This window comes from Poecilia formosa, unplaced genomic scaffold (genome assembly GCF_000485575.1).
Source record: "Poecilia formosa unplaced genomic scaffold, Poecilia_formosa-5.1.2 Scaffold80, whole genome shotgun sequence".
NCBI lineage: Eukaryota > Metazoa > Chordata > Actinopteri > Cyprinodontiformes > Poeciliidae > Poecilia > Poecilia formosa.
Genome location: NW_006800019.1, coordinates 2,043,789 through 2,058,528, shown reverse-complemented (window position 1 = coordinate 2,058,528; position 14,740 = coordinate 2,043,789). Strand labels below are relative to the sequence as shown.

The window sequence follows — 14,740 nt, the reverse complement described above, 5'->3', positions numbered from 1 at the left end:
TTTTACCCAGCTGTTTTACCTGCTCTTTTCTCATTCTTCTTTAACTAGGGCTGCACTCATTGGTTGACTAGTTTTGACATGAATTTCCTGCTTATCTGCTTTGCAAATCCAACAATACCAGATACATACAGTGCATACAATTTTTTTGTATCATATTATACCATTGCATGCCTGCAGTATGCTCTCGCATGCTGTTATGTTTGGTTTTGATCTGTGATCCGCGCTATGTCTTCAGAACTGGAGGAGTCTCAGCGCAAGTGTCCGCCATGCTGGTATAAGTTTTCTAACACATTCCTGATCTGGGAATGCTCCCCAATGTGGATTAAGATCAAGGAGATTGTAAACTTGATAGTCATGGATCCCTTCGTGGACCTGGCCATCACTATCTGTATCGTCCTCAACACCCTCTTCATGGCCATGGAGCACTACCCCATGACGCCCGACTTTGAGGACATGCTGTCTGTAGGCAATCTGGTGAGTGCCAGTTTTCTGTTCCGTGTCTTTGTTATCTGATTCACTCACGAGGAATCTTTTCAACTTCTTCTCAGTAGCTCCCAGATTGGTGTTATTTTTGGACTGCAATTGGCAGCAGCTTTCATTGTCTATCTAGAGTTAAGAGAGAAAAGGGGAGAACAAAAAACAACAAAAAAAAAACAATGTCAAACTGGGTGCAGTTTTCCTGGATTTTTCTTCTCTTCACTTGCGTTCACACATTTGTTCACAGGCCTCTGTCTATCTGTTTATCTTTAATTACAAGAAAATCCTGTTTTCTGCAGTGGGAACAGCCTGTTTTTCTGCTGGTTGGCTAGCTACTGGGAGGCCAGTATTAATATTTTATGGAGCTACATTGATGAGCTCAACTAAATCTTGGCTCTCATTATTCCAGCTTACTCTTGGCAATTTTGAGGGTGTGTAAATGTGAGCATGGGTAGCCTGATGTCTGTCTACGTTCAGTTACTCTTGCTGTAGATAGTTTGCACAAGAACAGCACTTAGTCTTTTTCAATATTTTACAGATAGAGGGATCTTTGGCCATTCTTTTTGCATAATCGCTCTGCATCATCCAGAATCCTCGGTTCTGTCTTTTGCGCTCTTCTCTCCAGGTTTCTGTTTGGTCTAGGTAATTACAGATCAGTTTTGTCTGGTGAATCTGCAAGACCCAATTGCAAATTATGTCCAGGTATTTTGAAGATGTCCTGATGCCGTACGCTATAACAAATTTCCTATGTCCTTTGGAAGAGAATTGGGCACCTTAGCAACACAAATCGACTACCTTTATTAACAGTGAGGTCGAGGTGCATGGCTGATGGATCCCCATAAACTGTGGGATGGTGTAACTTATGGGATTGTTGATGCAAAGGAAAATTCAGAAACCAGTATGGTTGTGACTTCTGGACCACAGGCACCACTACAATAGGTGCACTTAAATCTGCAGCTGAAAACCATGTTGCAGGCCCGTCAGGTGCCGAGGTTATCCTGTATTTGAGTCCTGATCTTGAGCTATCGCTTCCCCTTCTCTCTCCATCCTCTTTCCTCTCAACTTACTACTTAATAAAGGCCGGTGTGCCAAGACAATAATAGAAAAATTGCGCTCATATCACCAACCGGTGTTTTTTGTGAACTTTCCATCGCCTCTCTTTCCTGCAGAACATGCTGCTGAACCTCTTTTATTTGTTCAAATCATGTCTCCTACCCCGTAGGTGTTCACAGGGATCTTTGCAGGGGAGATGCTTTTCAAGCTCGTGGCCATGGATCCGTACTACTATTTCCAGGAGGCCTGGAACTGTTTTGATGGATTCATTGTGACGCTGAGTTTAGTGGAGCTGGCTCTGGCTGATGTTGAAGGCCTCTCTGTGCTGCGGTCATTCCGATTGGTGAATACTTATTTTACCCCCCCCATCCTTCCCAACACCCCTTCCCCAAAATCCCTTAAGCAAGAGTGTCACTGTACTTCAATGTGATGACTAATCTTTCCACCCGTCACTCCCTTTCTTCCCACCCTTCCCACTCTCCAGCTGAGAGTGTTTAAGTTGGCCAAGTCCTGGCCGACCCTCAACATGCTGATCAAGATCATTGGTAACTCGGTGGGAGCCTTGGGAAACCTGACTCTGGTGCTGGCCATCATCGTCTTCATCTTTGCCGTGGTGGGCATGCAGCTGTTTGGAAAGAGCTACAAAGACTGCGTGTGTAAGATCGCTGCTGACTGCGAGCTGCCTCGCTGGCACATGAACGACTTCTTCCACTCGTTCCTGATCGTCTTCCGGGTGCTGTGTGGAGAGTGGATCGAGACCATGTGGGACTGCATGGAGGTGGCGGGGCAGGCAATGTGCCTCATCGTGTTTATGATGGTCATGGTCATCGGTAACCTGGTGGTAAGCGCCCGCCCTGGCAGGCTGTTGTTATGTTGGCCGCATATTAAAAAATTGATGCTCATTCATCAACTTTATCCGTGTGTGTTTCAAGGTGTTGAATCTGTTCCTTGCCTTGCTGCTGAGCTCGTTCAGCGCCGACAACTTGGCTGCGACAGACGACGACGGCGAGCCTAACAACCTCCAGATCTCTGTCATGCGCATTAAAAAGGGCATTGCCTGGATAAAAGCCAAGGTGCGCATACTGGTGGCGAGCCTGGTGCGGAAACCTCCCATGGAGGACGAGCAGAAGCCTCTGGAGGACATGTGTGACACCAAGGTGAACTACATTGGCAATCACACCGGGGTCGACATCAAACGTGACCTGGATTACGCCAAGAATGGGAACGGGACCACCAGCGGCATCGGCAGCAGCGTGGGCAAGTACATGATCGATGAGGACCACATGTCGTTCATCCACAACCCCAACCTGACGGTCTGCGTGCCCATCGCTGTTGGAGAGTCTGACTTTGAGAACCTCAACACAGAGGATTTCAGCAGCGAGTCAGACATCGAGAACAGCAAAGAGGTTAGTAACTCGTCAAACATGCAACAATTCATGGAAATAAAGTGCCTCAAAAAGGACTTTTAAACATTTTGTCATGTTACAACTAGAAATGAATTTATTGGCATTCTATTGGCAATTTTTAAAAAAGAAAAAAATAAGCTTAAAAATTTGCCTTGCAATGATAATCAAATCTCTTTACTCTAATGAACCCGAAAAGCATCCAGCATCAGATGTCTCCTGATTCTCCTGATTAGTAAAGGCCACCTGAGTGTAATTTAATGCCAGCCTAAATCCAGATGTTCTGTGAGAGCCTCAGAGGTTTGTTAGAGTACGGTAGAGAACAAGTAGCATCACGAAGACCAAGTAACACAGCAGATGGGTCAGAGAGAGAGCTACAGAAGACCATGTTAGATTTAGGTCATAAAACAATACCCCAAGCTTGTGATAATTCACAGAGCAAAGTAAATCTATCAAAACTATCTGAACATCGAAGAAGAAAGCCAAACCTAACAATGCAGTGGTGTTCCACCTAAATCACAACTATCACACTCCAGTCCTTGAGGGCAGGTGTCCTGCGACTTTCAGATGTTTCTTCAATCCAACATAACCGAGTCAGGACTCTGAAGCAGACACAGTGACTCAGGTCAGGACTGATGGGAAGATGGATGGAGCTAAATACAGAGGATTCCTGAAAGAGACCCTGTTTGAGGTTGAAAGAGAAAAGACTTGAGACAGACAGAGCTGCACTGGGATAGTTTAGACCAAACAATGTCATGTGTTAGATTGGCCTAGTCAAAGTTCTGACCTACATCCAATTAAGAATCTGTGGCAAGACTCAAAAATGACAATTCATAGATGCTATCCAGCCAATCTGACTGAGCTTGAGTTATTTTCCAAAAGAAGTTTGTTGTTGTAACCTGAAAACGAATGAAATAGTTAAAGGAGAAAACACTTTTTCAAGGCACTGCAATGGTCCAACTGATGTTGTTTTTATTTGTAATCCTGCTTCTCTTCACTGCGAAGTCTTCTCACTCTGGACAGTAAATGGTTGGGTGCGGCTAGCTGCTTGTGCTGTGTTTAGACTCTAATGTAAGTCCATTACTCTGGAGCAACGTCTTGTGTGACCGAATCAAGCAGACGGAGTAGAAGAACGGAAGCCCGCTAACATATGTCTCCTGATAAAATGCATTTAAAAAACTTTCAGTGCAAATGATCTGCCATTTGATATTCTATTTAAGTGGTCATCTGGATAATGTCTGATGCTCTGGATTGCTGTAAAGTGGTTCTCACTACAAAAAAATAAAATAAAATAAAATTTCTGAGCTCACTTAAATACTTAATAAATGCAGCTTTCCTAAACAGTTTTGCAAGAGCTTCCTGAGATTTTTTTTTTCTGTATCTGAGTCTGTCTGTGTGCATCAATAATTACGTTGTTTATTTGCATCTCTGCACAAGTTTGAGCTTGCGCGTCTGCTTATCTGCAGCTGGACGACACCAGCTCGTCCGAGGGCAGCACCATCGACATCAAGCCAGACGTAGAGGAGGTGGTGGTAGTGGAGACGGTGGAGGAATACATGGAGCCAGAGTCATGCTGGACAGACGGTGAGGCCTCTGCTCGCACTGCACCCCATTACCTCCACTCCAGTCCACACCGGCTTCCCTCTTGGCTGGATGGGAAATAGAAACCGGCAGGATTTCAATACGAATGATCATTCATGCGTGGTCACTGCTCATCAGTCTGTCTGTCCATCTGATGCTTATCTATACGAGCAGAACGTCCTTGGAAAAATAAAAATGGTTTCTCCCATCAACGTTGCTTCAGGAAGCAGCAGTGCAACCGTGAAAATTAAATGCAACTGGAAACATCTTCAAAAGCTTTATGCTCAGGATAAATAAGCACAATTGTATACATTTTTGCAAAATGCAACTCCAAAATATATCATGTTAATAAGACTCTGTTATCTCTGTTATGTTAAAAGTTGGTATGGTGTGGTATGGTATCTAGGAAACATTTGTCCAGTAAGAGTCCAAGATAGACATTTAATAGAATTAGTTACAGTTTAAAAAAATGTTGGCTATTAAGTTGTCCCAATCAAGGCTGTTAGCCTTATGCAATATTAAAAGTACAATTTAAAATTGAAGACAACTAGCAGGTATAAAATATGTATTCACTCTGGCCCAGGAAGATTTCTATTTTTAGACACGGATCAAAGGACTGGACAGGATTTTGCATTTAATGTTTCTCGCCACTCTTTTTTTTTTCTTTTTCCTTTCTTTCCCTGCGTGTTCACAGCCTGCGTGGCCAAGTATAAATGCTGCGACGTTGACATCACCATGGGCTGGGGGAAGAGCTGGTGGTTCCTGAGGAAAACCTGCTACCTGATCGTGGAGCACAACTGGTTCGAGACCCTCATCATCTTCATGATCCTCCTCAGTAGTGGTGCCCTGGTGAGGAGGACTCGTTTTCACCTTTTGCATTTTTTTCGAAAACAATGAAATATACTTTAATTATCTGTATTTCATTTAAACAACACATTCCCTAGTATAATTTACCTGCAAATGGAGCTCCAATCAAGAGATGGCCGGTTTCTGATTTCTTTGGGATGCACTTTAGTTGCTCAATGTAAACAGTGGCCAGAATATTTTTTTCTAGCCTACTTGCCGTGATTGTACACAAAAGAACATTTAGTCCTTTAAATCAATGACATAAAGGTGTTAAATTGAGATTTACACCGACTTTACCATCTTCTTAATATTATAAGCAGTTAGCATGTGTAGATAGCATCAGTCTCCATGTGTCTTGCTTTAGAAATCTAGACTCTTTCCTTAATGCTGAGATTTCCAAGATTTCCAAATCTAACACGTTCCACGACAATCAGAGGTTGAAAGATTCGATCTATAAAGCAGAGCGCTGTTGTTGTATTTTCAGTCTATCCGCTGAAGTCAGATATGATCAGTTATCGTCCCAAGATGAGCTGAAAATAGAGGTAGAAATGACTAAAACAGCAAAACCACAACATGTTAAACTTGGTGGAAACTCGGTGAAGTCCAGCCTTCGCTTTTAGCAGCAGCCCGTAATAAACGTCCGACTTTCCTCCAGAGAAACTGGTTCTGTTTTCATTAGCTTCCTTCAACGTTTCTGATCCCTCTGATTTGATTTAAAATACCTTAAATTCTGAAAGTAGCTAACTTTAAACTTTAAGGACAAAGTTTAGTTTGTAGTAGATGCCACAACAATCTGATAGCACTTGGACGTTCACCGACTGGGAAAAAGATTTGAATTTTGAGGTGAAAATTGTTCAGTTTCGATGATCAGCCAGTTTCATGGTGCTTCTTTTCTTTAGTTATTTTGAATTAAAATGAGAAAGAAAGTTTTGGTCAGACTCCAATGTTTTTGTGAAAGTAATTTAAATGTAGGTTTGACAGCCTGGTTGGTGGAGGACCTTCAGTGCTTATCACTGATGAACTGTCCCATGCGTAAATCAAGGTATCTATTTCTGAATAGGGTTGAGCTCAAGCTACTAAAAGTGCTGCCAAAATGAATTCTCTAAATTATTACCTTAAGGTTTGGTGTAAATCTGTCGGAGGAGGTTTATGTCCTCTTGTTTTTGTCCCGTCATGGCCGTGTCTGTCTTAACTTTTCTGCTTTCTTGCAGGCCTTTGAGGACGTGTACATCGAGCAGAGGAAGACCATCCGCATCATTTTGGAGTACGCCGACAGGGTTTTCACCTACATCTTCATCCTGGAGATGTTGCTGAAGTGGGTTGCCTACGGCTTTGTCAAGTATTTCACCAATGCTTGGTGCTGGCTGGACTTCTTCATTGTGGATGTAAGTCAAACTCTTCATTTTCTTATTTGCTGAATCACACCCTGGTCCAACAACAACAACACACTGTTAGACTCCTATAGACTGTAAATGAGCAAAGCTAAATCTTATCTGCAGTATTGCTATGACAATTTAGAAATATTTGGTTGTCTTCTATTAGAGTGTTTAAAATCAAATTAAATGCATTATACGGCATTTGATTTGCATTGTTCTACATATGTGTTACCCCTTTTGTTGTCTATTGGGTGTGATTATGTTTAAAAGGTCAAGATATTTCATAAATATCTGCTTCATGGTTTGCACAAGGTGGGAGAGGATGTTTCATAGAATAAAAATATGTTTTGCAGCTTTTCTTACAGGGATAATGTGACATGCCTCTTTCGCCTTTTGCAAATCCATCCAGCAACACTTTGGGAATCACTCTGAGATGCTTGAATATGTTCGCCACACAGTGTTTATTTAGGAAAAGTACGTTCAGACAGACTTTTGCTCAGACAAAAAACTTTGTGCAGGGTTCCCACTGAGCCTTGAAAAAAAGGTGCTAATGTTTATTTATTTTTGGCTTGATTAAATACAGAAAACATAAAAATGAGTTCATGGAAAATATGTGTATTTCTTTCTCTGTTGTGTTTTTAAATAAGTAATTATTTAATGTATCCGCCTTATTCCTGGTGGTGCTGCTGGAGGATGGATTGTGTTTGGTACTGAAGCAGCAGCTGTAGCAAAAATTGTTTTGTTTTGGTTTGTAGTGATGTAGGTTTTTGAATCAGCTGCGATACAGTTTAGCCAAATTATGTCTTATTTAGTTGCAATAATCGTACACCTTGACCTGTTCAGGCTCAGACATGTCGAATAGAAACTGCAGAAGCTGGTGACAGTTAAAAATGGCCTTGAAGAGTCACTGGATAAAAAATGTAAAATGATGTAAGCAAAAACATTTCCATTGGATATTTTAGATTCAAGAAGCAGGTCAAAAAGAGTTTTAGATTATGAATAAGGTATAGTAAGACTATAAAAAAATGTAAAACGATCCTCTTATTGGTTTGTCTTTGATAAACCAGCCATATTCAAGTCATACTCAGAGCAATGGGAAGTGTCAGATACATGTTTCTGTAAAACTGTTAGTCCCTGATGTTTGATCTGTGCCTCTGTCCTCTCTCTCTGTGTACTGCTCTGCTCCTTGTCTCAGTCAAGACAGAAAGTCAGGAACAGAATATCTTAACTCTATTCCTTGGCCACTTCACCAGTTATTCCAGTACTTTGATGATTTTGAGACACTTTTGAGTATTTTATTTGAAAGAAATGTGTAAATTTCTTGCCATGTTTCTTAGTAGAAGTATTTCTTATTCTTTGAGTATTTAAAATATTCGAATACTTAAAGCATAAATAATATATTTTTGCTTATCAGCTTGATATTGCTTGATTGATCTCCTCCTTTGTGGCACAAGTGTTTAGAATAAGAAATCTGATTTCTGACCTTCTCCTTGAACTAACCACCTCTCTGCAGTGTCCAACACTTCAGCCAATACCTGTGAATGGACTCCTATCAAATCAATTGCCAGAAGTTGTCTGCTGGTTTATGTTGAGCTCCTCTGATATCCCCCATTTAGTGTTCTTGCATGTATTTTATCACATTGCATTCTCAAATTTAACTTTATAATTTATGAGTATTTATGAGTATGTGTAGCCTAGAATAGAATTTAAGCAGACTGTTCCAGCTAATTTTAATTGATAATGTCAAAGTTTGCCTATATCTGATCATAGATTTTGTATTGATTTTAATTATAGCGTAACATTTGGTGTTTCTGGTTATTCCAAATGTAGATTCTCTTCCTCTTGTGTATCGTCTACCCAAAGTACTTCAGGCAATGCGGGGGTCATGCTTCTCAAGACGTTAAAACATTTAATATTGAGTGACATCCCTCTTCCCCTCTTTGCCCGTCCTCCTTTCATTCCCTCCTGGAAGTGTAACCTCAGGATTGTGGTGATATTGTGCTGAGATGGTAATGATGGTGGGTGACAGGCAGCTGGCGGTAAGTTTGGTCTTCACTAGCGCTCCCCCTTTTGAAAAACAAGAGCTAACAAAAGCAAGAAAACAAGTTCTTGATGAGTCAGGGCTGTTGTGGCCTAATTGTGCCTCTTCTGTTCTGTGTTGTGGGGTGAAAACATTGCCATTGACTCATAAAGGGGGGCACCATCATTAGACCAGCCTGTTTCTTTGAGTGTGACTCTCTGTATGGGTTTGCTTCTCCTTATTTCCCTGTTACTGTGTTTTTTTGTTGCCCATTTCATTTGCCAAATTTTTCATGTCAGAGGAAAGTAAACTGTGTATGCTGAAGGAATTGTTTTGCTTTTTTGTTGTTGTTGTTGTTGTTGCTTTATTTAGTTTTTGAGGAGGGTTTGTGTGATGTAGCTTTTAGCAGTCTACAATAAAAAGAGGTCAGATATTAGCGAATCAATGATGCATTTTATTAGTGAGCCAGAAGACATCTAAGGTTTTCACAAACAAATATATTAGCAGAGAATATGTATTAAGCATTTATCTGCAGCATTCTAGAGTAACTTCATTTTCAAACGTTTCTTCTCTGCTGACACCGACGGTATTAGCAAGATCAATATTAAAACTTACGTACAAAAATTATCTTGCTAAATAGTTGCCAAAAGAAAAAATTGGTTAATGGGTCATAAGAAACATTCCTTATTTTGACAAAAAATAAGCAGGGAGTCATAAAATATTAAGTTTCTAACTTCCGCTGGCAGCTAGCTAATGCTAGCTATTTGCTAAACCAGAGATTCAGTTTTGACTGATGTTCAAATTTCTATCCTTCTCTATGACAACAGCACTGGTAACAACACTTTGTCTTCTAAAGAACAACATAACTTTGATGTTATATTTAGCAAGTGATCTAGAGCTTTTATTTTCTTTCTTTTTTGAGACTCTGCAAAAAATAATTAGCATTCTTAAAGACAACACACACCACATTAGAAAGTATTTGGTCAAATTGATGGGCCCTCATATTAAAGTCAGGAAATAGTTTCCTAGAAAATGTACCATTTTACTGTAAATCCCTGTAATCTGAAACAACCTGAATTTGCTGTAGAACGGTTTATAGTGTTGTTTCTTATTTAACTAAAGCATCTTGTAACACTCTTACCGGTCTAGTACAGAAAGTAAACTTTAGCTAATTTACAGAGGAAGGACCAGAAACACTGGACCAGTGTACGATGGCAGCCATATTGAATGCAGTTTACTGCACAGTTAGCCTAGCAACAGAGACATTGCTTGACTAGAAAGCTTGCTACAGTGTAAAGAACTGCTTCATGTAAAAATGATGAAATATGTAAGGGAAAGCTAACAAAACCTTTAGTTTTAGTTGTTTAGATTTTGTAAATTTGCTTTATGATAACCTATGATGTGTGTAGGTTTTAACTCCATAACAATTTCTTCTTTATTCTCTGAGCAGAAAACAGTTTTGACTAGTTAATACTGGATGTAGGAGGCAGACTGCTAATCACCACTTCACACAATCTACCTCAATTAAAAAAACTACTACTTAACCTCAATAATATAGCATAGGTGTCATGATCCATTCATCTTTCTTTTTCACTCATAAAGCTGTCATGTTTTGTTGTGTTTTCCTTTTGTTTTTAGTTTGCTTTTGTTTGGTCTGTGCTATCGTCATCATGGGATCACAGCCCCAGATGTCATTGGCCTTGCCTTGCAGAGCTCTGTGAGAAGGACGCTGAGACAGTGAGGCCACTGCGGCAGAGCTGGCCCAGCTGGGGGCCAGAGCCCAGGGGCCCCAAAAGGGGGGCTCTCCAAAGGGGTCAGGCTGAAGGTGACAATTACCCCAACACTGTAGTTTAGATGAAGGCAAAATCTTTATTTAACTGTGTGCCCATCAGAATAGCTGCTTATTATTTTGAAATGCAGAGTTTTGGACTCAAAAGGGGTTATACCACAGAGAAACTGCTCTGGCAAAACCTAAACGAGAGCCCTGTCTAGATGTCTGCGACTCGATGTTTCAGCAGTATGAGGAATCCTCTGAGAGGAGAAAGACTGAATGCATTGTGACATCTACCCAGCTGCTTTGTTTTGACATTCATTCAAATGGTTTACATGCTCTACCTGTTGTAGTTTTTCGCTGATGATTTCATCAGTCAAAATGAAGATTTTGCCAGTCTCAAACCTCCCTCCGTGATTTTGGTAAGCTTTGGATGTTGTGTACTTATTGCAGTGAGTTTGACCAGTTGGTGTCGGTGGCTGGTTGGAGGTGCTTTCACATGTGTTTACTGTTGATATTTTTTCCTTATTTGTAAGGAACTGGGACACCCCCTGAGCCACTACTTCTACCATCCAGCTCAGCAACATTAATTCAAGGGAAGAAATGAGAATGAGAGAAAACATTTTCCGTAGCAAAGATTTAATTTTTGCCTCTTTAACAAAACAGTATATTTTATAACAATGTTTGAAAGACCATTTCTTCAACATGGAATGAACCAGTTTAGATTTGATCAACCCGCACTTTGTAGATTTTGAACCAGACATCATCAAATGCTCTTTGAACTCTTTGAGGAATGTTAACGCTACATAAGGCAGCCATTATGGCACTCTCACTAATGCCTGTTGGTGCATATTTGACACGTACCTATAATCTTATTGCCCCCCTCAAATGATCAATGTTTGGCAAGTTAAAGCTTATGTCCCTAATTTATTATTTTAGTTTGTATTTTGAGATTAACTATATCTACCTTATTTAGCACAAATTATTTATTTTTAATATAACTATATAAAGTGTTAATAAAACGCACTGATATGATGAAAGGCACTTGCTTTAAAGTGTTTTGTGTAAGAGGCTTTTGAATCGTATTCCTGCGTACCGCTCAATGAAAAACTTCATCTTGAAAATCTCTTCTTGTAATGGGGTTCCTAATGAGACTTCCTTAAGCTGCACCAGTCGCTCCAGTCTCACCACTTTCCAAAGAACATTAGTGTAGCTAATGGACCACACTTCCCATTTTCCATTTCTTCCTTGGCCAACAATGCAATCCCGTGTTAAGCCCAGATCCAGCTACACAGCCTCAAACCATAACTCTGGCCACTGCAGATAATGTTCCCACTGATTTGATTACTTATGCTTTTGAGATAGATGCAGTGATGTTTGTGGGATAATGACCCTACTTAGGGATGCATTGAGTGTCTTTAACTGTGGTGGGTCACTTTAAGCGTTTCTTAGCTGCAGGAATCCCTGGGTTTGCTGATGCTGGATGGGAATCAGGGGCTGCACCAGTTTCTTTAAGATTATGTCCTGTTATTGTTGTTAACTGTGCGTAACTCGACTGTATTCTGTGTTCTTTTGTCCTTTCAGTGCCATCCAGTGCTAATAACTATAACCGGTGTGCCCTTGACCTCCATCCCTGTTTTCTTGTGTGTGGTTCATGTGACTGTGGCTCTCCTTTTTGACTCTAAACGCTGTGTGACAAGTTGATTTGATGTCTGAGAAGGAAAATGACTATATGACACTCTTGTACATGTTCACCTGTATTCTTTCTCTTAGGTTCCATTAGTTTCTGTGTCTTAAATTATATGGGAATTTATGCCTGAAGAGCGACAAGGAGAGACAATGTTAGAGGGGCAAGGGTAAGGCTCTCAAGTCTGTTGGGTTTTTATCAGCTTCCACAGGGCAATCTCTCTCCTTAACCTCCCTCCCCAAATCCTCCTCCTCTGCTCTTCCAGTCCTTTCACTTGTATCTTAACCATGTAGCACTCTTCTCTCTCCTAATTTACCCTCTGTTTGAGTTTTGTGTTCTTATCTCGTCTCTCTTTCTCTCTCTCTCTTGCTTTCTCTCTCTGTTTCTCAACCACAAATTTCTTTGCAGGTGCACAGGACTTTTCACTTCTCGTCAACAGCCCCAAAATAACAGCCAAATCCCCCTAATGGCCTACTGCTTCTAAAAAAATTTTTTTTACCACACACGCAAAACCTATACTAAACAATGACCTTCTCTCTCAGTGTATATACATGTATAAATGCAATATTATACATGCATATACATGCATAGATTTATGTGTGTGTGTCAAGCAACTCTCCGCCTACACCAGGGCCGTCTCTCTTCCTTAGTGAATATTCTCACTTCTAACAGTTTGGAACCTCTTTTGCTTCTCTGTTTTTGTGTAGGTGTCTATAGTCAGCCTTGTAGCTAATGCGCTGGGCTACTCCGATCTAGGGCCCATTAAATCACTCAGGACACTAAGGGCCTTGAGACCCCTCAGAGCCTTGTCACGTTTTGAAGGGATGAGGGTAAGATCCAAAGCTAAGCAGCTGATCCTTCCGCATGCCCATTCAACAGTTTAAAGCATGCTAGAACTGATCTAAAGGCAAAGTAAGAGAACAACAGAAAAGAAAAATCAGAAAGTTTGGGGGACTGGTTCTAGAAAGCTAGGAAATGAAAGCCAAAAAAAAAAAAAAGTCACCTTTCCATGCGCAGTGCTGCACCGTGCCTTTGTTAGACCGAAAGAATAAGTCATGATGCAGCTGGGAGTAAAGTAAGAGCGAGATCACATTTATTTGGATTGGATGTCTTTGATAATTAAACGTTTTTCAAAAGCCTACAGAAAACCGATTTGCTCGGAAATCTAAATTTTTCCACAAAAGCTGCCTCATCACATCAGAGACGAACTAAAAGTTCAGACTACCTCATTGTTTTCTTTTCTCACTGATTGGCCAAAGTGAATGTGAAATTGGTCAAAACTAACCTAACTTACATGTCATCTCATAGAGCATTCAAACCAACAATTCAATCAACCACTGCTTTCAATTGAGACCCCCTCCCCCCCGCCCGCCCCTCCACATGCCCCCCCTTTCCTCCTCTTCCTCCTCCTGCTCCCATAACCTCCTCCTTCCCCAGTTCACACCATTCCCCAATGCATTGATAACAACCAGCGGGAACCGGGGGGGGAGCTGCAGGATACCAAAACACCTCTGCCCAAAACCAGTCACACCAAAACCTTCCCCTTAGAGGAGCCGTTTTATGCATTTAATCGGCTGAAATGACTCTCTGCAGGAGTACATCTTGTTCTTTCCTTTCAGCAGCCTCATCCAGTTACTCTGGGCGAGCTGCATCTTCAGCGCCCCAACAACATCGTAACAGTTATGCATTAAAACTCTGAAAATATCTTGTCTTTTCGCAAATGGATTAAAGGTTTTGTGTAAGTGAAGTTGCTATAGAGAATTTTAGAAGAACATTGTCCAGGTTTGACCAGAGAAACCCTAACATAGTCTTAAAATAGATACAACAAATGTTACCAAATTTTATAGTTTTAATAAACTACAGATTAAATGTTTTATTAAAACAAACAAATTAGTCTGCTAATGCATTTTGGAAAATTTCCTGGTGTTATGTTATAGAAGTCACAGATGGCTTATGTATCCACTGCTCTAGCCGCCCCCCGGGCTGTGCCGCCCTGAGCAGTAGCCCATACTCCCCATACCAAAAACCGCTACTGGTCTCCTCCTAAAAATGTGCAGATCTGATTGGCCGTCCCTGTGACTGGTGTACCGATAGTTTGCTCCTGGTTGTTGTCACCCGTAGTTCACTCTTTCTCTTTCTGAATCTCTCAGTTCAAGTCTCCTCTATCTTTCGCTATCTTCATCTTCTTGTTTGAGATTCTCCTCGTTAGCTCAAGCTTTCCCCACCTCCTCCTCTTCATCCCCAGCTTCCTCCCCTCTCCTTCACCTCCTTCCCCCCTCTTCTCCCCTCCCTCCCTGTTTTTCCACTCCACCTCGACCCAGTGTGGCTGGGCCGGTCCGCTGAAGGGTCAACACACTCTTTCCCGCTTGTCCAAGACCTTTATACATCAGAGATGGAGACATAAACCACACACTCACAGAGTTGTGGCTTTGGGAAGAAAGTATTTGTTAAGCTTCTGCCGTCGTCAGATGTTGGAGTGAATCATCCGACTTACTGATCTGCCATCAGCAAATTCTGCAGGCAGAT

The 14,740-nt window shown here is 41.1% G+C and overlaps 1 protein-coding gene across 7 annotated transcripts in view; it reads left to right on the top strand.

Moving 5' to 3' along the window:
• Positions 1-14,740, top strand: part of scn8aa (sodium channel, voltage gated, type VIII, alpha subunit a) — a 53,136-nt gene that overhangs the window by 26,588 nt on the left and 11,808 nt on the right. For all 7 annotated transcript variants that reach the window (XM_007556684.2, XM_007556690.2, XM_007556688.2 and 4 more), the window contains exons 14-21: positions 236-474; positions 1,700-1,873; positions 2,015-2,371; positions 2,463-2,936; positions 4,400-4,517; positions 5,209-5,363; positions 6,572-6,745; positions 12,922-13,044. In XM_007556684.2, coding sequence (XP_007556746.1) covers positions 236-474; positions 1,700-1,873; positions 2,015-2,371; positions 2,463-2,936; positions 4,400-4,517; positions 5,209-5,363; positions 6,572-6,745; positions 12,922-13,044 — 1,814 coding nt within the window. The remainder of the gene's footprint in view (positions 1-235; positions 475-1,699; positions 1,874-2,014; positions 2,372-2,462; positions 2,937-4,399; positions 4,518-5,208; positions 5,364-6,571; positions 6,746-12,921; positions 13,045-14,740) is intronic.